General features: G+C 37.6%; 1 protein-coding gene across 17 annotated transcripts in view; it reads left to right on the top strand.

The window, feature by feature from the left end:
* The window catches only part of DLG1 (discs large MAGUK scaffold protein 1), a 156,029-nt gene extending 134,267 nt beyond the window's left edge, over window positions 1-21,762 (top strand). For 5 of the 17 annotated variants that reach the window (XM_054385855.1, XM_054385853.1, XM_054385847.1 and 2 more), the window contains 8 exons: window positions 5,622-5,655; window positions 8,166-8,207; window positions 11,296-11,346; window positions 13,727-13,828; window positions 14,496-14,668; window positions 18,548-18,657; window positions 18,984-19,075; window positions 21,656-21,762. In XM_054385855.1, the coding sequence (XP_054241830.1) occupies window positions 5,622-5,655; window positions 8,166-8,207; window positions 11,296-11,346; window positions 13,727-13,828; window positions 14,496-14,668; window positions 18,548-18,657; window positions 18,984-19,075; window positions 21,656-21,762 (711 nt within the window). Of the gene's footprint in view, window positions 1-4,826; window positions 4,927-5,621; window positions 5,656-8,165; window positions 8,208-9,748; window positions 9,785-11,295; window positions 11,347-13,726; window positions 13,829-14,495; window positions 14,669-18,547; window positions 18,658-18,983; window positions 19,076-21,655 lie in introns of all 17 variants that reach the window. The other 12 variants (XM_054385857.1, XM_054385854.1, XM_054385861.1 and 9 more) reach the window with 4 other exon arrangements.
* Window positions 21,763-25,733: the final 3,971 nt, after the last annotated feature.

The raw sequence follows: 25,733 nt of genomic DNA, 5'->3' as shown, positions 1-25,733 counted from the left end.
TTACCTTAGAATTACATATTATCATTAATACTTCCATGTGATAGGAGATAAAACTGCTAATCAAGTATTGAATAGTTCCATTTCTAACAGCTCTGCAGTACTGCTTCTAAAGTAGTATGGATTTTACATGTGGGCTCTCCGTTAGGAAGGAGCCTACTACCAATTAAAGATAACAAAACCTAAACAAAACAAAAAAAACCTCACCTGATTTCCATGAAGTACACAGGCACACCACAGGAAGTAACTTCTTTGTTACAATTATGGATGTAGGACCTTCAAAGAACTTCATGCAAGGGCACAGGCCAACAAAAACTTGAAGCTAGTGCCGTTGTTGCCCAGAATATGTCTCTATCTCACAGCTGTTTTTTCTGACTGACCCTCTCTTTCGACACAAACATGGATGTGACTGCTCAAATCATGTAAAATGGCCAATGTAGATGGACAACAACCCCCACCAACAAAACCCAAATCCTCATTTTAATTTGAGGCAGTCCCTTGGTGCAGTTTACTGCAGAGTATTCAATCCACTCCTACGATGGGAATGAGTGGTGAGAAAGTAGTGCAGGTACTTTACTACTAATAAGAACATTACATTTATAGCTGAAATTATAGCAATTTCATAATGGAACAGCAGCTAACTTTACTTTTATTTTGAGGGTGAGGCTTTTTTTGCAACGTTTTGATCATTTGGAAATTTGAGTAACAATTTTGCAACCTTAGAGATTGCAACTATAATATATAACTAGTAATTTGAAGACTTAGGTATGTGCATTTTAGATGTAAGAGCCTTCAAGAAGTAATAATATATTTGAAATATTCAGAAGTCTGAAAGATGCCTTAAGCTCCTGAGGGAGCTGTTTCTTAAATAGTGATTATATTTTTAATAGCAGTAATGAATACTGTTACAGTAGTCATCCATAACTGGAAATGATAAAGATTCCTTCTAGACATTCATTTCTTCTAGTTATTCACTTGAGCTAGAATGTATTGATAATTTCAGAAATCACATATATAAAATAATAAATATAAAATTATATAAAATAAAAATATAAAATATAAAATATAAAAATAAATTCTAAAGTGCTTCATAGATCTGTGTTGGCAGTCAAATCCTTATGTACATAACTCTGCTACACAGCTAAGGTTTCAGTTTATTAATGACGAATCGCAGAAAGAAGATAGAGAAAAAGAAATTTTTTTATTCCCCCTATAAATATTTATTTAAAAGGAAATCATTATCTCTAGTTATTTTCTGATAAAGAATTATAGCACTGCCTTGAGGATTCATGAGATTTGTAGTTTTTCTCCTGTTTTTGGTGCCTGCAGATGTTGGTGTTGGCGATAATTGATTATCAACTGATGTGGTAATTTTTAACATGGTCATATTTTTTCTAATTTGAGTTCAATATTTAGAAGTCATGTAAAGGAAACACCTTAAGGACTTTATTTTAATCATTATTATTTCAAATTTTCAAATGTTACCATGTTCTTTGGCAGATAATTGCATGGGTTTGTAATTTGTCTACCAATAAACTGTGGACAGCAGATTAACGGTGTGCAAAGTCAGTGCACAGTCCCTGTGTGCTGGCATAGCACCAGGGATTTGCATGGAACACTGAGTGGAAAAGCAACTACGCTTGCCATTGATACAGAACTGCAGTTCTTGTTCTTCAGTAACATTTTCATTTTGCAAACATGCTTACACTGTTCACAACCTTTTGCTTCTGCTGTAAATGTTTCAACATTATGGTTTCTCCTTGAAGTATTCTTCCTGTACTTGTCATGATGACGTTTCCCCCAGTACGTTTCCTGCACCACATGTGTCCTCCATGGACTGTGTGTCTGTCTATATATGATAATACTCCATGGATATGATGAAATAGCAACTTTGTACTTCAAAATTCCTACATTAAAACCTTAAAGAATAATCCTAGTGGTGACAAACATTAAAATTCACATTCCTTTCATTTCGTGGAAAGCTTAAAAAAATCTGGACAACAAATGATTAAATTTTTTCCCTTGTATTTTTTTCCTTTCATGTACACATTTATCTCACTTTCTGTGCTGCTTCTGTTCAAATATATTCTTGCTTATATGATTTGCAGTGGGCTTACAAAAAAAATTAATGCCATTACTATGCATTTGCAACTAATAAGCAATACTCTCTAGCTTTTTATAATCATGGTATCTTTTAGGAATAATCTTTTGGCTAATCTTTTATGCAAAATCAGTATAATATTACTTTTATTTTCTTTATTTTGGCAATGGAACTGACTCTGACCATTATACATGCAGTACATAAAATTTAACATTAGTTCAGTAAAAGAAAGTTAAAATAATTATTGTTGCAAAATATTTTCAAAACTAAAATGAAGAAGCCTGCTATGTTTTATGAAGGATAAAAAATCAGCCACTCCTTTTAATTTAATTATACAAATTGTAGTACAAACTATGCAAATGCCACCTTGGTTAAACGGCTCCATTTTAGCTTTGTTACCTTTATTTCCCCCTGTTCTTTTGCTCAAACTCAGAGGGACTTGTCTGAATGGAACAAGGACAGAGATGTGAGACTTCCACTTTTTAAAATTCAGTATACTTAGCAAAGATCTCCTCTGGGCACATTTCTTTGTTGCCCTTGTTCTGCAGATTGCATTAACCTTTCTAGTTATGAGAAATCAATCGCAATGACTTGTTGACCTCAGATTAGGAAAGCCAGGAGGACCATAACCTAAAACCTTGTCAGGCTAATTATGATTCCTGTGAGCATATGATTGGCTTGAAAACAGTTCTTTTGTCCATATGTCAGGATGATAATGTAATAATTCTTACAGTGGAATGACAGTTTTAGTCAAACACAGATGCCAGCCAATTAGAGGCTTTATGGATTTCCTACTTAACACATTATTGCTGTTTCCAGAGCTCAATGTCACTAATTGTGCTCCTGTGGGGCCATGTGCCTTGTTAACACCTGCTAGTTTTAAGTAAATATTTTTAAACAATAGTAATGAAAATATTCCTGGATGATGTTTCAGTAGCTGATATGGCTAAGCAAGTCTGCATGAAAACAGGTGGCTAAGAAGGGTTGTTAATGCCATAGGAGGGTGCTGCTTTTGTGTTAGACTGTAGGCATTCTCTTTAAGAAAGTGAAATGCTGGTTTTGTAATTGTACCAAAGAAGGTGGTCCACCATTTGATATAATTTTGTGCTATTTGACCCCTTGTTGTTACTGTATTTCATTCCATACTCAGTGCTGGTATTGGAGATACTGTATTACATGCATATATAGTAGAGGAAGATGAGCTCACACTGGCTGAAGACAGACAGACAATCACTTTTAACATTATCTTTAATGTATAAATGGGGGGGAAAAATTAAAGCAATTTTTAAAAAAAGGGTTTGTGGAAGTTCTATTACTTCCTGCTGCACATGAGCTCTGCTTGGCTTAGAAATAAACAGTAGCATAGGGTCTCAAAACCAAGCTAAGGATTTTATTTTTGCTGTCCTTCCAGTAACAGTGACTGCAAACAAAATGGAAAAAAGGGGTAAATTTCATGTCCAGGCATATTCACTTTTGCCTAAAAATGGAAAGACATCTCAGCTGACTTCACGTTAGCTGTATTAGTTTTAGTTCTGGGCATAAGTGCAGTAAAATTGTTACTGATTTATTTGTACACTGAGTTTCTGAATTGACTTAGAACAGTAAATTAAGGTGCTGTAATAATGCAATGTCTTCAACAGAAGTTATTAGATACATATGGCTAAATTTTTGTGTTTATAGCTGTATATGAATGAAAAATCCACTCAGACAAGGAGCACAATAATAGTTTATATTCAAATGTGTGGATGGATATATGTCTATATAGTTAACTAGAAACCCTCCCAGCAACTGCGATGCAGAAATTCTTCAGCAACATGAGCAGTCAGTGTCAAAAGTTGCTGTACACGATTCTTGGGCATACAGGGATTTTCACATAGTAATTCTCTAGATCTGCACCCTTGAAAGCACAATTGTTGCAGTAAACAAATGAAATTACTTTGCATCTTTAGGAAGTTCATCTTGGTATTGGGATGCAGACTTATGAAGAGAGGAGTGAAGTAATTTCTTCCCATGAGCTTGACAGGAATTACAGTCGTGAAAAAAGTGAAACAAACACAGCGTTGGGTTGGGGGGTTTTGTTTGTTTTATTTTTTTATTGTTTGGGTACCTTAGCTAGACACTTTGCTTTTTTCTTTTTTTTTTCCTATTTCACTGTTACTCAGTTTTATTGTAAGAGCATTTGTAAAATGCCAGCTTTTAACTTCCATTTTCCTTCACTGTGTAGGTTATTATTTAGCAATCGTCACCAAAGTACAGTTTTGCCTTTTTAAGTGAATAACACTGGCAAATACTTCTGGTGTACTGTTGTGATATCAGCTGTTTGCATCAGTTTGTTTTTCTTTTTTTTTTTTTTTTAAGTACTGTAACCTTTATGTTAGATAGTAACAATGATTTAATTGAGTTCATTATATTTTGGCCATCTTTTAGCAGCCTAATTTGTCACATCTTTTTGCACTCCCAGCAAGCCTAAATTTGTCAAGTAAAGGTCAAGCTATACAAGATGAAGCAGCCTGCTAGTTCTCTCAGTAGTAAGCATGTGAAATGCAGAGGGTGTGAGCAAAGCCAGGACCCCACCTCTGTTTTTAATGAGCTGAGAAGATAGTGTTGAACTGAAATGTGCGCTGCATAATGTGGTTATAGGAGTCAGCTTCCACAAAGCTGCTGGTCTGGGCCTTTGTTCACACAGACATTAGACATCCTTTGTTTTGCCCCTCCTTCTCTTCTTCAGCAGTCATTCAATGACAAGCGTAAAAAGAACCTCTTTTCCCGAAAATTTCCCTTCTACAAGAACAAGGACCAGAGTGAGCAGGAAACCAGTGATATTGACCGTAAGTATGTGGCATTTGATGGAGAGCGAACCACACGTAGAAGGGCCTGCTAGATTGCAGTAGGGTGTTACCATGGAGACAGTTTCATGAGCTGCAACAGGCTAAGGAGCTTGAGGTGCCAGTGACAAACCAATCTGCAAAATCACTCAAAATCACTCGTTTGTTGATAAAGTAGAATTTAACCCCAAAATACCCCAGCTGGAATCAACTGTGTTACACCATTTTGAATTGGAGCTAACAGCCTTCCAGCGATGTCAGTGATGGGTCCTCATTTCTAACTTGGAGGAGAGGGCACAGCAGCAAATAAAGTATAATGGAGCTAACCAGCTGCTTCAATCAGTCCATTTAGACTGATTTTCTTCAAAGTCATCCATTCTGATTTGGTTTTCCTGATGAAGAGATGCCACTTCGATTTCCATCATTGGTGCCAGCACTAAAAGAAAAAGAAAAGTGTGTTCCCAAAAAGCTTTTGCATAAGCTTGCAAATTCAGACCAGGTCTGCTACAAACTGTGTTCTCTGATTTGCATCACTAATGACACTTGGCGTGCCAGTCAGGTCAAATCCTAAAGACTTATCTTCCCCTGTGATGTTCTGGGAACTGTCTCCTGTCGTAGCGCCAATATTATATATAACTGACAATTATTTTCTTTGTGATTGTCTTTTTATTGCTTGCCCTCTGGGGACTACTCTGCAGGAGGTCCCTGACGACATGGGATCAAAAGGCCTGAGTAAGTGATCAAAATACTCCCAAGTTATTTTAACCTCCAACTGAAAAATTACTACTTTTTAAATTTTTTTTTTAACAGATCTCTTTGAGATTGGTGCTCTGCTGGCATAAGGAGGTTGTCTCAAAATATGTTCCATGAGCTTTTTCTACTTTGTGAGGGTTTTTTTGCTTCCAGAAACATGTTACTTTAATTCCATGTGATTACTACATTAGATTTCATTTGTTGTTTAGGAGTTTTTCAGCGCTTGCTTGTTTGTCCTTGATAGTACTCTGTTTTTAAATTTGGTGTTTTAATTTATTTGGGTTTTTTTTAATGTCACTTTTAGCTTGTCTTTGTGTCTTTATTTGTTTAAAAATAACCTGTGGCTTTTTGCAGTAATAGTACAACCATTGTCTTAATACTTTTAACTAGCTATAGTTTTCAATCCTCTCTCTAGGTGACCTGACAGCTCCTTAAAACAAAGAACTGTGCTTAACAAATGTCGTAAGAGTTTTTCTGACTGACTTCAACTCTTGTGATGCTTTTAGACCAGGTAGAGGGATAGCTGATAGAGGAGACATAAAACGTTTCTTGTGTTTCTTGGAAAAATGTTAACTACTTGAATACAGTGAGATTCAAAAGTTACTGAGAACACTTAACAGACCTGATTGTGTACAGACACCACCACTGTACTAAAAGAGAAGGCCTTGCTTTCATCACATATGTTTAACACATACATTGTTATGTGTTTATGGAATTGCAAAATTGGTCACTGAAGATATGTGGCTAAAGGCCATAAAAAATAATGTTTCTTCCCAGGGCATAATTTGGCCTCAGTTATGAAATGATTCTAGTAGCTATAACAGTCATTTTCAATTTCTGAAATTCCTGGTCTAGAGCAGAAGACCCTAGCAACTTCTATGGCATTATAATTTAGAGCAGAAGATCATGAGCAGCCTTTCTGGCCTTATAATCATACCTATTTTAATCTGGTCTGGAAATGTCACCAGGTGACATTCTTTTACGAAAATAAATGACTCCGAACCTGATTTTCAGCACAGTCAGATGTTATGGAACTGCCTTAACCATGCTTAATGCAAGCTGTGTTACTTGGGCTTTGCAAGACTTGCTGTCTTTGCTGGCATGGTAGGCTTTGCATCTTTACCAGTTTTGCCTAAATGTACCAAATGTCACTTTTATTCTCAGCTGACAGTATCTCCATTTCCTGTTCTACCACAAGGCTTTTAAACATTACTGTGTGCCTCTTCCATGCCAATATGAACATTCTTTCTCCAAGGCAAGAAAATGAAATGGAATTAGATCCAAACTGTTGGTACTCACAAACATAAGGAAGTATTTCTCTGTTTCTCTTGCACAGGAATAAAATGAGGGAGTTCAGTCCAGCCAGAGATTTGTGGTTTCAAGATACTGGTTTATTTTACCCAAAAGTATTTTTTATGTATATATATATATATGTTGACTAACCCTTTTTAATGTTTATTAATCCCCATAAGCATACTTGCTTCACAATTGTATTCTTACCTCTAGAGTCCCCTTGCTTCCTTCTCCTCACTCTTTTAGAGGAGGAACTGCAGTGAATTTAATGTTTTCTAAAGGCTGCTCATGACAACAATATGTATTCTCACATGCACACTGTTGGGTACATAATTTCACATTAGTTTCATTTAACTTGTATAGGTCAAGCATAAACTCTTTGTGCAGACTTAACCTGTGAATGTTGGGTTTTCTTTATATGAAGACACTCATTGGGTGGCATGAAAACTTTTACAACGAAGTTCAGCAATATCAAAGTTCATGAGATCTGTGGGATTTTCAGGTAGCAGTAGGTTGATGCCTGAAATTCTTCAATTGCAGTGATTTTTGTCATAAACAAAAAAAGTAAATATAAACATCTTGCAGCTTCTGAATTATTTTGATTACTGTGCAAAAGGCATGAAATTAATATAGGTAGTCCAGAATAAAAACTGGGAGCTGTTGAAAACCTAATGCATTAGTGGGGAGAGGGTGGCAGGACCTTAATTCTGCATTGCACTTCAAGTAAGCTCTTTAACATACCATAGGAATTATTGAATGTGCTTTGCTACACTGGACTATGTTGCAGGAGAGATTTTCTGTGACAAGGCTCTAAATATAATGAATAAAAATGTCTGCACAAAAGATGAAATGCATATCCCCATAGTTCTTGCACAACAAAATCCATCTTGAAGTGAAAATCTGCAGTTGCAGGCTTACATGTGAGCTATGACTTAGTGTACTTTTTGTAATCTTATTTTGATGTGCTGTTTAATGTTTTTCTTTTTATTAACATCAATTCCTTTCGTATGAAATTAAGCTTGATCCTGAGAGCTATGAGAAGTACCTTAAAACTTTTATATGCAGTATGTATTGATTTCAGCATTTTGATATCAGTATTGTCTTTCATCTGGATTATTTTGTCGATTTGTTTTCTTTTGGATTCATGCCATTAGTGTCTGTTCCTTATTTTTTTTTCCATTGTGTTGCAATTTCAGAGCATGTAACCTCTAATGCCAGCGATAGTGAAAGTAGTTACCGTAAGTGTTTTTAAGTTCTTTGTTTGTTAGAATCTTTGTTTAGTAGCTCTTCCTTCATCTTTGTTTGTCTATCTTCTCTGGGTATTTACATGTTAAATAGAACATCCCAGTCACCTTCAGGTGAAATCAATATTCATGTGTTTGGTCAGTACTGCAAATTGTGCCCTGTCTGTCTGTCTGTATTTTTTTAAAAACTGAGAGAATCATTGCAGTCCTCCTTTATGGATATTTTTATTGTAATTATGTTTTTCATAGTTCAGCTTAATCTGAATCTATTCCTACCTTTCTTTAAAATTATGCAAGCTAGCTGGACCTATTAAAACTGAAATGTAGATGTGTTGCTGACAAATATAATTTTATGTGAGCTTAATACTGGAAGGGTAGCTAAACTGTGTAATCTGTTAAATAGTGCAGTAACTATCTACAGGTTTTCACAGCTGATACTCAGATTTAATATTTACAGTACCATTAATAACACTTCTAATGAAAGTAAAGATAAGCAAACATGTATTTACCCTTGCTTTCAGCTTTCATTTACCTATTTTGTCAAGTGTGGGTGCTTAGTATGTAGCACATGCTAGGCACACATGCACATTCTCTCTCTCACTGAAGACACCATATCTTTTAAATACTGAACTGACTTAGCTTTTTCACTAGCCCAGGCTACAGTACTATTTATCATTACCCAAGCTGCAGCAGTACTACATGTTCACAGCACGTAATATGGTTCATGAAGCTATTCTACAATGCTTTAAAGTGTCTTAAACCCAGGGCCAGAACTTCAATCCTGCTGGCCATTTCCAGTGAACAACTCCTCTGTAAGGTGCATGGTGCGGACCTGAAACCTAGGATGGAGCAGAGCAGGAAGTTGGAGGAGTTAAGGATTTGAAGAGGAATGTGAAAAGGAGGAGTAGCACAAGTCAGGCAGTGTGCCAGAGTGGTTTACTGGTCAGCTTTTGGTTGCCTGCTATCTACTTAATAGACACTTCAGATGTTATCAATGTCAGGGAAATAAGGAACGTAGTTCATTTCAAGATAGATTTGTTTGGAAGCTGTAGATATTCTCAGAGGTGATTATGATCCACAGTTTTCCTTCCAGATGACTACACTTAGAGAGAGAGTTTATACATAAATACAAGATGCTAATATTGCAGACTGTAATTGAAAAGAAACCCATTGGGGGAGGCATTTGTGTTCCCTGAGAGTAACACAAAAATGAGCATGTATGGAAATTGCCTTTGACAAACTTAAAAACTTTAACCACTTTTAGTGCCATGTCACTAAAACTAACCATGACTGTCTCCTCTTAAGTGTGCTGCTTTCCTCTCCCTCCCCTCCAAAGTTTTTCTCAGAGTTTCCTTTTATTTTTGTTTAAAGCTCGTTACTGATACTACTAGTTAGCTTTTTAATCCATTTTTACTTGAAAAGCCCTGATTTTATTAATGAATGTGATGGATTTGCTTATCTGCATGTGTAATTCCAAGCACTTTTTATTAAAATATATTTTTTTAATTTCTTCTTGCTGCTGTCTAATATGAAAGTTATCTTGATTACAGATGAGTACGGTTGTTCAAAAGGTTCATTCTATTAATATCCATTTTTCCAAAGTATTCAAAAGCAGTGACAATATATACTTTTTGCCCTCTCAGGAATGCTTTTTACTTATTATCTCTTTAGTAGTTGGCTTAACTAATTTTTGGTCTTTTAGCAATGTGACTTCTCCAAAGAAGTATCTAATTATATATGAGTTTTGTCCTTCATAGATAACTTAATAGCTGGTTATTCCTTATTCCTCTCTCTAGACTAAAAAGGGTCTGAAAGTATATACTGTCCTTCTAAAATCCATTGCATGAGTATCTTTTTGATATATTAAAATACGCAGGTTGCATGTTTTTATGTCTGTCTTAAGGTATTCCTCACTTGCAATAACTTTATTAAAATGTTCATTCATGTATTGCTGTAGTACAGTTTAAATGCAAAATTGATTCCAAATAAGAGAAATATTTCCCTCAATGAAACTGTAAATTTTGGATTAGTAGTATTTGCTATGAAATAAAGAATAGATGTGTAGAAGCAATATATGGATTTATCAAATCCTTCATCAGCCATCTGTTTCTAAACAACTGTGGTATAACATTGCTGTGTTCTTTTACTTACTGTAAGTATGGCTTATGAATTCCAAAGAACGTTCCAAAAATGACACAAGTGAATTATTGATGGACTGTATTTTATCCCAAGTTCCCACTGATGTCATGGAATTTGAGCTCATGTCTTCAGAATTACAAATTCTCTACTGTCACAGAGATTTCATTGCAAAAAATCTTACTCAGAGATACCTGTTAGACTAGAAATCATCTTTTAGAGGGATGGCAACTGAGGTATATATCAGATGCTTTCACTAATATTTAAGAAGCCTGCAGCTGTCAAAGGTCAAAATTCAGTTACCTTAGTTTCATTCACTGCTGATGTGCTTTCTGGAGCTGAGAGCAATATAAAGCATTCTTTGTTTTCAATTTCATCTTTATGAATTCACTTAAGAATAGTTATTTAGTATATAGAGTCATAATCTAAAAAAAAATTCAGACTGGTTGAAGGTGTTCATGTAAATGCCACTTCATGATAAAGGTAAAGGAAGGTGTGTACACCTTGACACATACGGTTGTCAGCTCTGTATAAATATAGAAAAATGTTCTTGTAAATGCTGGCATCCAAGGAGGGAGAATATTCATGATGAAGGTGGCATTGCCACTAGCAGTGAATGACAGCATGCATGCATTTTGTTCAGGGAAATGTGTGTAAGAGCATTTCAGTAATGCTTTAAAATTCTTCTTGTGCTTGATGTCAGTTTGACATGCTAAGATAAACCAGGAAATTACTTATGCTGTATGTGTCCTATGCTTTAACATTTTATTTGGCTTATCTTTGTGATTTTTATAGTTCATCACTCTTGAAAAGTGTCCTTCATCAGTACCATTGTAATGCATATTACTGGGGAATGTCTGTATTATTGTAGTTCGTTAAATGGCTCAATTTAAGTACGTTGGCTTAGAAAAAAATACATTGATATGTCTTTGCATTTACATTTTAGGTGGCCAAGAGGAATATGTCTTGTCATATGAACCAGTCAATCAACAGGAAGGTTTGTAGATCTCATTTTAAAATAAATGCAATTTTCATGAATTTGTTGCCATCGTTCAAATGAATAAATCATAAAAGCATAAATTATTAAACACTATTGCTAAATTTTGTAGTGCAAATTCCAGAGATGTGCTACTGAAAATTATTATGTGTGGTTTACAGTACAGAAGGAAAATATGAAATGCTTAACAGTTTCATCAGTGTGAACCTTGGAAAGTGTAGTTTTCTTCTGTTTTGTGTTGCTTTAGCATTCTCACTGCTGAACTTCCCTTTCCCTGCTACAGCAAAAAGCGTGGCAATAGATAATTTTTTTGGATATTACTAAGCTGCAGTTGAAATGTCTCTCAATCGTTGCAGCCTCCCATTTCTCTATGTGCTTCTTATATAATTAATTTGGTTAACCATTGCCAAGTGATTGATTTTAATTTATTTTTCCAGAAAAAATACTATTTTTGTATGAAATGGCAATTGCTAGGAGAAGTTATTTTACCATATTTACATTTACAAGTAAAATGCTTTTCACTGTTTTCCTATGGGTTGCTATTATTTCCTTTTCACCTTGGTCCTAATCTTGCATTGTTGTGTATAACAGGGAATTTTTAGTGTTTGTATTCCCCACTGCAGTGCTAATAGTTGATTGATCTGATACGCAGCTCATGTATTTGTAAATTCATCTGTAAAAGGAATACTTGGTATCTGTTACCTATCAAATAAGATGTCAGTTGAAGCAAATAGACATATTATTACATGATTTTTTGAATGGAAAGATTTCCTTTTTGGTTTCATGCAATGAGTGCTACAGCCCAGTTGTTTCTGTAGCATTGTGAAGCATGTGTGCCTGTAGAGATTTTTCCATTCTGACCTGTTAATCACGGCACGTGGGCTCCACTTCATCACTAAGTTTCCAAAAGTAGTAAAAAGCTTTGTACAAGACTAACACAATCAACATTATTTATGTAATTTGTAGTTTTGGCAGGTTCCAAGTAAAATCATGCTTGATAAATGCATGAGTTAAGACTGTGTTAGAAATGGTAAGGCCTTCTTGGACATGCTAAGCTAAGCTAGGGAACTGGAGGTTTGTTACCTTCAAATGAACAGCTGCCAGGTCTGAGTATGTATACACACCAGAGGGTCTCACAAAATGAGAAACAGCTTTTCAGATGGCAGTAGCATCCCAGATTCTGAGAGCTTAATGTTTTAGTGAGAACAAGAGTCACAGCAAGTGACTGAATGTCAAGGTTGAGGAGGAAAGATGTGAATGAGTCTTAGCACACACCAGTGGTTTAGTAACTATCATATTGGAACCCAAAACTTAGACAGCCAAGTGCTTGGCATTTAAGTACATGACTGTAGTTCCCTTTAGGAGTCTAACATAGTGTATGGGAAAGGTCATAACAGAATCAGCACTTTGTTCCTTTGCTTAGGACCATTATTGTATTCCTTGCACCTCTTACCTGCATTTGTCCACTAATTCACTTCCACAGTAATTCTTTGTTTTTAAGAAGCCTAGAGGGGTAAAGAACTGTAGTGACCAATACAGATTTAAGAGCACTTGGACTTGAGACACTGATGGGGCTGCCATTAGCCTTTAAGCAAAGGTGTTTGTTGATAAATGAACAGGTTGACAGTTACTGGATCCAATACACTCCTTTTACAGGTATATTAATACCTTGGAAAGGAAATAGCTCTAAGAGTCAAATTAAAATACATTTTAGAGGTCAGACTTTATTTAATTGGGACTTACCTGTGCATTAAAGACAGATTGAAAGTATAACTATAGTTTTCTTACAGCTGAAATTACATGCTAAGATACTTATGTGTTATAGTCTTCATGGTTCTTGCAGTGTAATCAGATATTTTCTACATAATTTCCAACCAATAGCCCTTTATGAATTTCTTAAAAAAATGAAGCTGTTTTTAGAAGGTGCTACGCTAATTTGTAAGGGTGTGTAATAGTTACAGAAGCTATAAATAGTTGAGTCTTTTCTTACATGAGTATTTAATTGTGATCTTAGGGGAAATGAAGCAGCTTCCCAACACAGAACTAGAATTTCACGAACACTATTACTGCTTATGTACATTTTGAAATGAAAAGATTTTCAAACTTCCCCTTTTTGCATTAGAATGAATGATATTACTTTCTGAAAAGATGAATTTATTTTTTTCCAAAGATGTCATAATATTCACTTTCAGTCAGCCAGGATAGTGATTTGGCAGTGAAGATGTAACATCTTATTATGACTACAGTATTAACTGGCTTACATTTTTCCATGTGTTTTTCTTCTCAGGAGCTCATATTCTTTTAGGTATTAAAATCATTACTATGTGACAAAGATTATTTTACTGAACTGTAACCGATGTTATTCCTTTACTTTCTATAGTCAGTTACACTCGACCTGTGATTGTTTTGGGACCCATGAAAGACAGAATAAATGATGATCTGATCTCAGAATTTCCAGACAAATTTGGCTCATGCGTTCCACGTAAGTCTCAGTAAATATGAAAGCAATTCTGAATATTTTTTTTTTCCTGTTAATTTTCTGTCATGTGTTGAATTCAAAACCATTCAGCCTCCTGCCAGCTTCAAAATGAAAGTGCTGGCTGGAGCCAAGTATAACAGGGCTTGAAGCTGAGATTGTAACATGAGAGGGTTCCTGATCCAGTTGCTGCTTTTGGGTTCTGGGGTTTTGGTTGTTGGGTCTTCTGCTGAGATGGCAGTGGGTCAGGGAGGGATCGGGGAGTAGATCTCTGGCTTGGGTTTTTACCTCATTTGCTTCTGCTTGCTGCTGCTTTCTGCTGTGGTTTTTCTGCACATAGGCTAAGGTAATTGTGCATTGTATTATTTTTATCTCATTTATTCAGTAAACACCTTACCTCAACCCACAGTCTTTTTGTGTGTTACTTTTCCTTCTCTTCTGTGTTGTAGGGAACATGCTGTGTTATACTAGCATGTTTTCTTAACAGACATCCTCTGTATGCTGAGGTAAAGTTTAATATATCCTCTAAACTTTATAGACTTGCCTTACTTGTCAGTAATCTCTTTGCTTCTGAAAATTTTGCAATAGAAATGGGAGACTAGTTTTGTATATAGTAGGAAAAGAAGTTCCTGGGTTTCAGTTTGCTTTAAAAGTCACTGGTTTATATTTAAAGATACTACTAGACCAAAACGAGACTATGAGGTGGACGGACGTGATTACCACTTTGTCACTTCTCGAGAGCAAATGGAGAAGGATATCCAGGATCACAAATTCATTGAAGCTGGCCAGTACAATAATCATCTTTATGGAACAAGTGTCCAGTCGGTGCGAGAAGTAGCAGAAAAGGTAAATCAGGGTCAGGTACTTTTCATTTACTGAGGGGGAGTCTCTGATTGTGCTGATGGGGGGAGAAGAATGGCAAGCAGCCACAACGACTTTGAAAGGAGCTTGTGCAAAATTCAAAGCAAAGTCCATTGTCACAAATGCATTTAGGGAAACAATGAAGCTTTGGCATAATGAAAGCATCGTGATTAAATTATGGGAAAAGAGCAAACGTAATTTGTGTTTTCTTATAAAAAGGGAATAGGGAAGAAATAATTGGAATTACAGCCTAATGAGCCTAGCTCGCATACACAGATCATTAACTAATTAAGAAGAGTGGTGGTAGAGTTGGTTAATGTGATGATCTGTTTGATATAGACCTGTGCAGAAGAAAACTCACATAAATGTTGTTTTTGGTATCCTTCGTGGATTTAGCTGACAAAAGGGAAAAAGAGTAGATGTAGTAAACTCAGAAGACTGACCTCATTGGTTTTATCCTGAACTGTTCCTTGAAAAAAAAAAAAAAAAAAAAAAACCAAAAAACTAAAACCCCCCCAATAAAACCACCAACTAAATATTTCTAAATTCAAACAAAAGTTTACTTGAGCTCTCTGAAAAAGGAACGAAGGCAGGCTTATTTCTTAGAGGGAGATGCATGATTTAATGACAGTTTTTGGTGAAAATTGTTTGCAAATGTTCCATGTTAGATTTGTGGGTGGTGGTCTACTGCTTACAAATGATGCACTTACAGTAGACAACATTACTTGATGTGTATGAGAGCAGAAACAGCTATTTTCTAGACTGGAACTCACAAGAGTAAGCACTTTGAGTCTGGACATGCAGAGGGTAAGTGTGATTAACCTACCTGACCTAGTCCTCTGGAAAACAGTGTAGACCATTCTGGCCAAATGGCTGAGTGTTTTTATTTCAAGCAATTTTATTTACTGGAATCAAAACCAGAGCAAACATGGTGAGATTCTGTGTTTTGTGTGCAGAAGGTTTTTTTCTGCTGTCTTTCCTGCCCTATGGAATAGAACCTTGTGGTATATAGCAAGAAAAGTAAAGAAAATAAAGTGAATTACAAAATTGTTTAAGTATCACAGAATTGTCAGGGTTTGAAGGAACCTCAAGGATCATCCAGTTCCAACCCTGCTGCCATGGGCAGGGACACCTCACACTAGATCAGGCTGCCCAGAGCCACATCCAGCATGGCCTTAAAAACATCCAGGGCTGGGGCTTCCACCACCTCCCTGGGTGACCTGTTCCATTGTCTCACCACCCTCATGGGGAAGAACTTCTTCCTGATGTCTAATCTTAATCTTCCCTCCTCTAGCTTGAATCCGTTCCCCCTGGTCCTGTCACTATTCAATACCCTAAAAGGTCCCTCATCAGCTTTCTGGTAAGCCCCCTTCTGAAGGCCACAATAAGGTCTCCTCAGTTTGGAGGAGGAGATTGAAACTGAACAACCCAAACTCTCTCAGCCTGTCCTCATAGTGCTCTTTATGGGAGGCTGAACAAAGTTGTGAAACTATAATATGTGTTTAAGTTATGGAACTAGTGAACAGCTTAAACAGTATAAACTTGTCAACAGTTACTTCACCTGGTCATAGATGAAATGCTTCAGTTCCATCCTAGACTTGAAATTGGCTGTGTTCTTCTGCCCATCTAGTGGGATTGGTAAGCCACAAAATGGTAGTGAATCTTCTATAAACTGACAGGAAGAACAATGTACTGCCAGATGTTTCCATGCTGTTAAATCTCTTGTGCAGGCACCATGGGACTTGGGGCAGATGCAGCAGTTTTTCAGTTCCAGCTAACATTATTGTTCTGGGAAACAATGGTCTGTCCTTCAGAACCTGGCTTCAGAAACTGGTCATCCATCTGGGGCTACTCCCTTCTTGTGTTCCTCGGTTTCACTTTAAGAGATGAGTCTTTTCAGTGGGTCTTACTACTTGGATACAAAAGACAATTTCCATGTTTTCTATGGTGAATTTAGGGAAAGACTCAACAGAAGTGACTGCCTCTACCCCAAAAGCAGAGTTTTTGCAGGAACTTTAACTTGTGTTCATTTGCCTATGCTTCCAGCTGATCCTTATCCCTCTCATTTCCTTACCTGTACCAGGCACAGTAAAGATGGTTTTTTCATGTACAGAGTGCTGTGCTGTGTTTCTCAGTAAGATGCAGTGAGAGTAAGGAACTAAAACAAGTATGTAAAATATTGTTTGAGCACACTGTGCAAAGAACAAAATGCCTTCCCTGGATGCAAAGGTGATAATTTATAGTGAAGGACTTGTGCTTCTTTTCCTTGTCTTCCAAATCCTCACTCAAAGGGAGTTTTCATATCCTCTTTTCTTTGGAATCACTAGCAGCTTGCAGATCTGTGTCTGAGGCCACTCTTAATGCACTCTCATTTGTGATTTGGAATAAATTATCAGTGTTGTATGCCATAAAGTCCAGCACAGTTACTGTGCTGCCATTCTAGTCCTCCACACTCTCTCCAAGATCCGTTGGCACCTGGCAAAAGTTGTTAGGCCAGACACAGCAAATACTAAGTCTTTTATCCCAAGAAAGGAAAATGGACCAGCTAATGCTCTGAATTATCAATTCCCAGAGCATTTGTCACATATTAAAAAAAAAAAAAACCAACACATTTGAAAGATGTCAACAGGTCAAGCACATGCAGTAAAATACTCTGCCAGAACATACAAACTTTTCATCAGTGGTACCAGTCAGCATCCAGATCCATTCACTGAAAGCAAGTAGATTTTTATTGTTCCTGTGGGAAGAAGAGTTCTATCCTCTTCAAGAATTCCTGAAGTAAAATTCTGTGGTCTTGTTGTGCAAGAGATCACATAGAAATGATCTTGGTGATCAGTTCTGCTGGGATGCAGAAACATGTCAGTCTTTTCAGACTGCAGTCACTTCCTTGCTCTTCAGTGGGTCCTCCAGGCATGATATTCCAGGAGTTCAAGAGGTGTGTTTTATGGCAGGAGTAACCTTTGGTTTAAAGATGCTTTTGAGTTTGTATCACAGTATTTTAGTCACCTGGCAGTGGTTTTCTGTTGCTCTCCCTGGCATACCAAGTTACTCCTATGGCCACCTTCCTGAGGGATCCTCTGAGTATTAAATAAATAATAATTTTAAAAGTAATTTTGGGGGTGTGATTGAAGCACAGTTGTTCCACTGGATGATACAGGGAACTGCTTGAAAGAGTCCAGTACAGAGCTGCAAAGATGCCAAAGGGACTGGAACATCTTCCTGTTGAGGACAGGCTGAGGGAGCTGGGGCTCTTGAGCTTGGAGCAGAGGAGCCTGAGGGGTGACCTCATTCATGTTGATAAAGATGTGCAGGGCAGTGTCAGGAGGATGGAGCCAGGCTCTGCTCAGGGATGTCCAATGATAGGACAAGGGGCAATGGGTGCAAGGTAAGGAAAATGGGTGCAACATAAGGAAAAACGTTTTCACTGTGAGGGTGACAAAAACACTGAACCAGGCTGTCCAGGGAGGTTGTGGAGTCTCCTTCTCTGGAGACATTCAAAACCTACCTGGATGAGTTCCTGTGTGACCTGCCCTAGGTGATCCTGCTCTGGTAGGAGGGTTGGGCTGGATCATCTATGGAGGCCCCTTCCAACCCCTAACATTCTGTGATTCTGCATTATTGATTGGGCTATGTTCTCTGATGGAGAAAGGAAGGTGGAAGGGTCAGGAACATCTCAAATGATACATGTTCTCAAAAGATGAGCAAGGGTGGGACCTTGTGCTGAAGTGGTGATATCATGAAGTCATTGATGCAAATGCTCTGGTGTTGCTGCCTTCAGTGGAGACATTTGTAAGCTATTACGCTGTGCATACCTGTGAGTTCAGCTTTGCTCAGTGCCATTTTCCCTTCTCTCTTACTTTTTAGGGTAAACATTGCATTCTTGATGTTTCTGGTAATGCCATCAAAAGGTTGCAGATTGCCCAGCTGTATCCCATCTCCATTTTCATTAAACCCAAAACAGTGGAAAATATCATGTGAGTAAAAGCAGAGTGCCTCAGGCTGAATTGTTGGAGACTGTCATTGTATTTGAAAAGCCAGTTGCAAGTTCTGTGAAGGCAATTGCTGTGTTTGCATTTAAACCAATATTTAATTTTCTGAGTTTACTTTTTTAGGGACTTTTAGACAAGGTGCAACGCAGTATCAGAACAGCTCATTCCCACTACAGTCTTTTCCTAGGTGTGTCATTTAGGAAGCTGCCTTTTATTAGGGTTAATACTCAGACAACAGTTTAAAACCTTTTTTCAAAAGACTTGGAAGTATTTGAAAGTAGTTTTTGAATGTGTGGTGTTATCAATTCCAGGGAAATGAATAAACGTTTAACAGAAGAGCAAACCAGGAAGACCTTTGAAAGAGCAATGAAACTGGAGCAAGAGTTTACTGAACACTTCACAGGTGTGTTTTGCTTGGGCCTCTTTCATTGTCAGAGTTGATGTTTTATTGCTTGCTGTGAAACAGTAATTACCTCACTGCTGAGATAAGGCTGAACTTTGTTTTCTAACTGATCTGTGATTCTTTTGAGGCATAGAGCCATCTTAGTTACCTCTAAAGTGAGCTCAATTTGCTCAGTTAATTCAATATATACACCAAATTTACTGGGTGCTCAGTTTAGGTTTGAAAAAGGGAGACTTTCTACCATCTTCCTAGGTATTGCAAATGTTTTCTTTGTTGATATACTTTTTTTAAAGCTATTTATTTGCAGAGCTAAAATTGCCTAGCAAAACTCCATGTAGAGAATTCTTAATTTTTATTTTTTTAAATCAGGAAGTAATGAATTGATAGTAATTAATTAATTAAACCTCTGGAAATTGGGCCTTACAGCATTATGATACTTAGGAAATCACTTTTCTGTATGCCATGGACCTGACTGTAATAGCAAGGGATAGGCTGCAAGAGCTCAGGCTGTGCTGTCTGCATTGTAGCTTGCAGTAGGAGCCTGATCAAGTCAGGATCTTCAGGAGATCAGGAATGAGCCTTGCCTGTTCCTGTCTTAGACACTCACTCCTTTCCTTCCTCTCACGTTTTCTTTTGCAGTGTTCTACCATTCACTACCACACTCACCTCCTTGCTGTGACACAATCCCTTTGCCCAGTGCCTTCTTCCACTTCCTAGTGGGCAGAGCTGTGAATGCAACAGGTTGCTCTACCTGTACAGAGACACAGGAAGGGGGTGCTGGCTTCATAGGAGAGGCAGTTAGAGGAACCAGTGGTTTCCCTGGCCCAGTCTTCACGCTGCCTTGTTCTCCATGTTGTGTGCTACTCACACAATGAACAGCTTGTGTCCCTTTTTGTCTTTCTCTGTCTTGCAGCTGTTGGTTTATCCAAATAATGCATTTGGCTCTCCCGCTCTTCCCATAGCTCTCTGTCTGTCTGCACACAGAAAGTTATGGGACCCTCAACACCTATTGCAAACTCTTCTGTTAGAGAGCCCCTTACAGAATTATTTACAAAGGTGACAGGTTCAATTTTTTTCAGGAAACATACATTTTAATTAAAGATTTCCTCAGTAACTGATGTTGTTCCAAAGCTGCCTCAGGGCATTTTGTAGGACACTTTTGTAGGAAATTACAGGATGTAGTTCAAGGTGTTTCAGGAACATAGGGGCCTTTTAAAGTGCTCCAGGGCTCATGTTTCTTCTTAGAAGCATAAGATTAGTTGACAAAGGAAGATAGCAACAGCCACACTTTTGTTCTTGATAAACCATACAGGCTGGAAATCCTTTTCTGAATCTGAGATACTTGAAGACATTTCAAATCTTATTACTTAGTTTGTAGGCTGCCACCAATATGAGTCAGGTGATTGAATGTGTGAGCATTCTCTAATCTGTTAAAAAAATATCACATCAGGTGATTGAGATCAACTTCATCAACAGGTTAAGTTTAAGCAGGCTTAAACTTTGCACTGAAGCACATGAAGAACTCATCCATTCTCTGCTTTGAGGGTATGGATCTTTGGAAGAGATGTGGTTGAATGTAACTGGAGAGAATTATACCTGACCTTTAATAATTGAGCAGTCTCCTCCCAAAGGCACTGTGACAATGAGCTGCAGAAATATTTTTTTAGAGGTGGGACTGATGAATGGATTAAAAAGGGAGCAGTTTGCTTGAAAGCAAAGCTCAGAAGCAGCAGTGATGTATTAACGTACAAAAGAGAGAGCCTGGCCTGCTTCTAAAATTCTTTCATGCTAGACTTTGTTTCTTGGATTATTAACACTGAGAGGATGATCCCAATTTAAAATCAGTTGCTCTCTCATGTTGATTGCTTTGTCAGACAGAAGTGTGGTTAGGACAACTCGAACTGTACTTTGATGTGTCAGAGCAGATATGTATTGACTCCTTTCTAATCGTTTTCTAACCTTGGAGAAATGGTCCTTTTACCTATACAAAAAAGACTATTGTCTATGAAACTCAAATCTGTTTCTTGGCAAGCAAACTTCCTCTTCTTTTAGAGCAAAGCAAATGGTAGTGCTAGCAGGTAAAAATCCCAGGGTCACCCAGGATTGCTGCAAGGTTTCAGGATCTGGCTGAGTTCACCAGTCTGTGTTACACCAAGCTTTTCTGAGGCTCGGGACAAAGCCCTGTACTCAGTCTTGCCTTGTGTTGGAAACACACATGAAAGTTGTACCAAAAAGAATGCTGGTGACCACAAAATGATTCAGGCAAACTCATAACATGTAAGGAAAAGCAAAATGAAAAAAGCTCTCTCAGTCATATGTTTATACTTGCAGTAAAGTCAAAACCGCCTCCTAAGCCCACGCCTCTGAGCAGGAGGGATGGTGCTTTGTGTGTCCTGTAGTACCATCAACAATGTGCTTCATTTCAGCACAGAAACCAGAAATCTCAGTGTGTGTCCATTCCTACAGCAGTCTAAAATTCTCTTGCCACTCTGAGAGAAAAGAACAGCTTGGCTTGGAACATCTTGGCTTCGGTACAGAGCTAGGAAGGATGATTGCTGATTGCCACATTATGTTTTGCAGCTATTGTCCAAGGAGACACACTGGAAGAAATCTACAACCAAGTGAAACAGATCATAGAGGAACAGTCTGGACCTTACATCTGGGTTCCAGCAAAGGAAAAATTATGAAACCAGATTTTTATTTTTCATTTTCTAACTGACATCACCTACTACATCTGACGACTCTTAAGCCCTTCCAGTGGAGCCTGCCTCTAGTTCTTTCCAGCGTGGTTCATACCCTAACCATCACATTCTGCAGATCCCATAATGCTTCACATCTGATATCTCTCTTAGTTGAAATAATTTGTATTATTGTGTGTTGTTGGTTTGCCATTTTTCAAACATGACAGTGGAATGGCCTGACCAGCTATTAGTTTGGGGTGGGGGTGGGAGGGAATTGCTTGGTAAAATTCCTTAATGTTTAAGGGAAAGTAACTTTCAAAGATTTTTTTCAACAAAACTTTATAGACATTCTTTTAAAATTTCATAACAGTTGAAAGAAAAGTTGTATTTGAGGAAGTTGTAAATCATTAGTAACTTTGCACGTGTGACTTTAATAGCATGGTTTGGTCAGGGCAATCGAGTTCAGGTTTTATTTTCTGAGTTGAATTCTATCCTCACCGTGTTTTTGGTTTTCTTTCCAGGCAGTTAGAGAGAACCTTTCAAAATTTGAGTTAACATCGTCATGAACTCCCATTACTACTGCTCATGGGATATTCATTTTCATAATTTCATCTGAATATTCTTATAAACTATTTTTTCGTTTTTTTTTCTTTTGCCAATAAAAAATTGCTAGGGACAAAGACCTGTAATGTTTTTAATCTTCCTCCTTGAAACACTATTTATAGTGTCTTACAGAAATTGTTTATAGATAATGGTCATCAGACTTTTTGAGCCTAAAATCCATTTAGGTGCTAGGAAACTTTGTCTTTCTCAGAAGAATGCCAAATTTCCATTGGCAGTAATACAGAGAACAGCTGCAGAGATGGTCATTAGGGCAATGAGAGAATGATTCGTAGCCTAAAAATGTGTGTGTTCTTAGGGGTCAGATTTTAATGGCTATTTTACCCACAATAACTGCCTATTTTGTTATAATAAATATATATATATTAAACTTTCTTTAACTAAACTCTGTAACTATGGGAATTATTTTCTTTACATAGTTGCACACACGTATAAATATATATATATATAAAAAAATATATATTTTTCTTTTACCACCTACTCCTAGCTTTTTTTGTTTTGAATAAAAATACAGATTAGGATTTACCTTCCTTGTTCATGAGAAGTCAAATGGGCTGTGGTGGCTGGGCATAAAGTCCAGGGAATATTAGTTACAAGAAAAAAAATTACATGCAAGTTCTCCTCTTTTCTACAGGATTTCAGGTGTCTGACTCTCCCCCCCCCCCCCCACCTCGTAATCTGCATGTCTTAACCAAAGGGAGACTTCAGTGTCAACAATACACTTTATTTTTCTGTCCTTGTTCACCTCAGGTTGCAGAGGTGCAAGATCTTCCAGCTGTGATGCACAACATTCTGTGCTGAATGTTATAAATCCCTTGTACCAAAACATGGAACTACTTTCAGTAATGAGACCTTTTTTCCCCTTCCCCCGTTATTTGGTGCCTGCCATTGCTTGTTTGACCCTGATTGTTTGTAAAAGGAATGTACTTATGGCAGTCACACAACCAAATTAGCTTTAGTTTGTAAAGAATTTTCAGCACTATCCATTCCACTTGTTAGAAAGAGGAGAACAGCTAATAAACTTTATTGTACAATGTCTTTGTCAGTTGTGTTTTTAATCCAAAGCAATAACAGGTGTTGCAGCATTTTAAAACTGGATGAGGCTGTAAAAGAGGAGCACTGGTGACCAGACTGGGGCTAGTGAAGTTACTACATTAAAAGCAGTTTAAACTCAGAACACAAATATTGCTGATGTCATGTGGAAGGCTTGTGAGACTTACAGACAGTGTGAGCTGCTGTAGGGCCCCAAGTCATCTTTGTTTTTCTGTGATGTCTTTCTGAGACTCCTGTCTGTGGAAGTGGGAGGTGTATTAGATTGATGCAGCTTCTGAGAAAGAATATTATGCATTTTTAGAAGTGCTAAGAGTGCACTAGTCTGTCCCCCTTTGAAAGTGACTGATTACCTGAGGTGTATAGTGAGACATCTCTAAAAGAACAATTAAAGTGGGAAAGTTCTAAATCTTAGCTATCATAATAATAATATCACTGTAATGTCTGAGATCTCTGTATTAATATGTGTTTTTTTCCCTACCCCTGTTTTTCAACCCATCAGTAAGATTCCTGTCCTGCTGAGTAGCTATGTGAGGAGTTACTCTTTCTGACATTGGAGTGCCTTGGATAACTTTCCCAGAGCATTTCTCCCACACCTTTCTCAAGTGCTAGCCAGGTGCCACCAAATACTGCACTTGGACTGAAGTCCACAGTACCTGCCTTCCACAGTTGTCCTCCTAGGGTGAAAAATGAGTCCGAGGTCAAGAAACTCCAAAAGACTCAGATGTCATCTTTGCATCTTTGTTTGAGCCCTGGCAGAAAAATTGATTGACAGCCCTGCTGCTCCCAGCTGACTTGGTTTATTTTGTAATTTCTAGACTTTTGCATTAATTACTGTTTCTCTAGCTCTCATTTTTCCAGTATCAGGTGCTGATAATGTCTTTTATTCTTGGGTAAACATTACTTTCTGTATTTTAAAGATACATCTTACAGATATGTATACTGCTTCTAAAGCTTCCAGTTTAATGACCAAGAAACCCAAATGGTATCATATCCATGCACTACCACCCTACTTTTGCTGGCCCAATGAAGGCACTGTGGGATTTCTTCCCTGCCTGCTAACCCACCTATTTGTAACTGCTCTACAGAAGCATGGATCATGAAATAATTGCTGGTCTCTTATTGTTTTTAAGTTATGTCAATTTCCTTTATAGGTGCTTTTGCTAAACTGTGCTGAAAATTAGGTTAAGGAATCTAATTATCTCCTTAAAGCACAGAGATTCATAGAGTTGTGAATAAAATAGGAGAGTGAACTTAACTCATGAACTGTGCTTGTGTGATGGTTTAGATTTCTTCTTGATTATGCTCTTGCAGTCTTAAGCAACTGGTGCTAGGCCTGTTCCTCGGTCTTCTTGTCTCTATACCCATGTAAGCCTTGCTGCAAGCTTGAGAAGGTTCATCTGTCCAGTGGGGAGAGGCTCAGGAGGGATCTCAATAATGGATCCTTCCAGAAATTTGTAAGGAATCCAGTGGTGCCAGGCTTTCTTTAGCAGTTTAGATGTCAAAATGACAACTAGTTCCAGATGGCGTAGGCAGCCAAGAAACAGAGTTCAGCCATCAAGTGGTGTTTGAGTGTCTGGAGGAGTCATTAGTTCCCTTCTCTTTCTTTTCTTTTTCTTTTTTTTTTTAAACTTGAAATAACAATTATTTGACTTAACTGCCATCTTACTGGTGCTAGTAGGTGTTAAAGGTAGCAGCCTGGCCAAATTGCTGTCAGGTAGCTAAGTAACTAAGTCCTGAAGGCATCCAGGCAACACTATTGGATGCACAGACTGTCTGAAGGGTGCATACAGTTGTGTTGTTTGTGCATGCTCTCAGTAGATGATGATTAAGACACATCCATAGGCATTTATGGTGACGCGTAACCATCCTTGTTCTGGTAGCTGGGTGCTGAGCTGAGCAGTGGCAGTCAGCAGAGCAAAACAGCACTAAATGGCTTTTATCTAAACAAACTGTTACAGGCAGCTGCAGTTCAGTGACTAATGAGAAATGAAGAAAAGGGCAGCAAGAATGAGTGCTGCTCTGTAAAAGCTGCTCTAGAAGGCACAGCCGCTCTCAGTTTTCACTCTGGAAGAGAAAAGCCTTCCTGGGCCTTTTCTAAAACCTTAGAATAAATAGAGTCAAACTATTTCAGTTATTTCATAGCACTTGCTGTTAAGTAGACGTGCACTTTGCCTGTGCTGTACCACCTGTAGAGTGTATAGGCTTCCCTGTTACAAAAACCTGGGTTTCTCATTCTGGCTTTATGAAATCTATGACAGTGCTGAGAATGTGGCGAAGAAAAAAAAAAAAGTGATCACCAGCTC

This window comes from Indicator indicator, chromosome 13, assembly GCF_027791375.1.
Source record: "Indicator indicator isolate 239-I01 chromosome 13, UM_Iind_1.1, whole genome shotgun sequence".
NCBI lineage: Eukaryota > Metazoa > Chordata > Aves > Piciformes > Indicatoridae > Indicator > Indicator indicator.
This window is presented reverse-complemented; position numbering and strand designations above follow the sequence as displayed.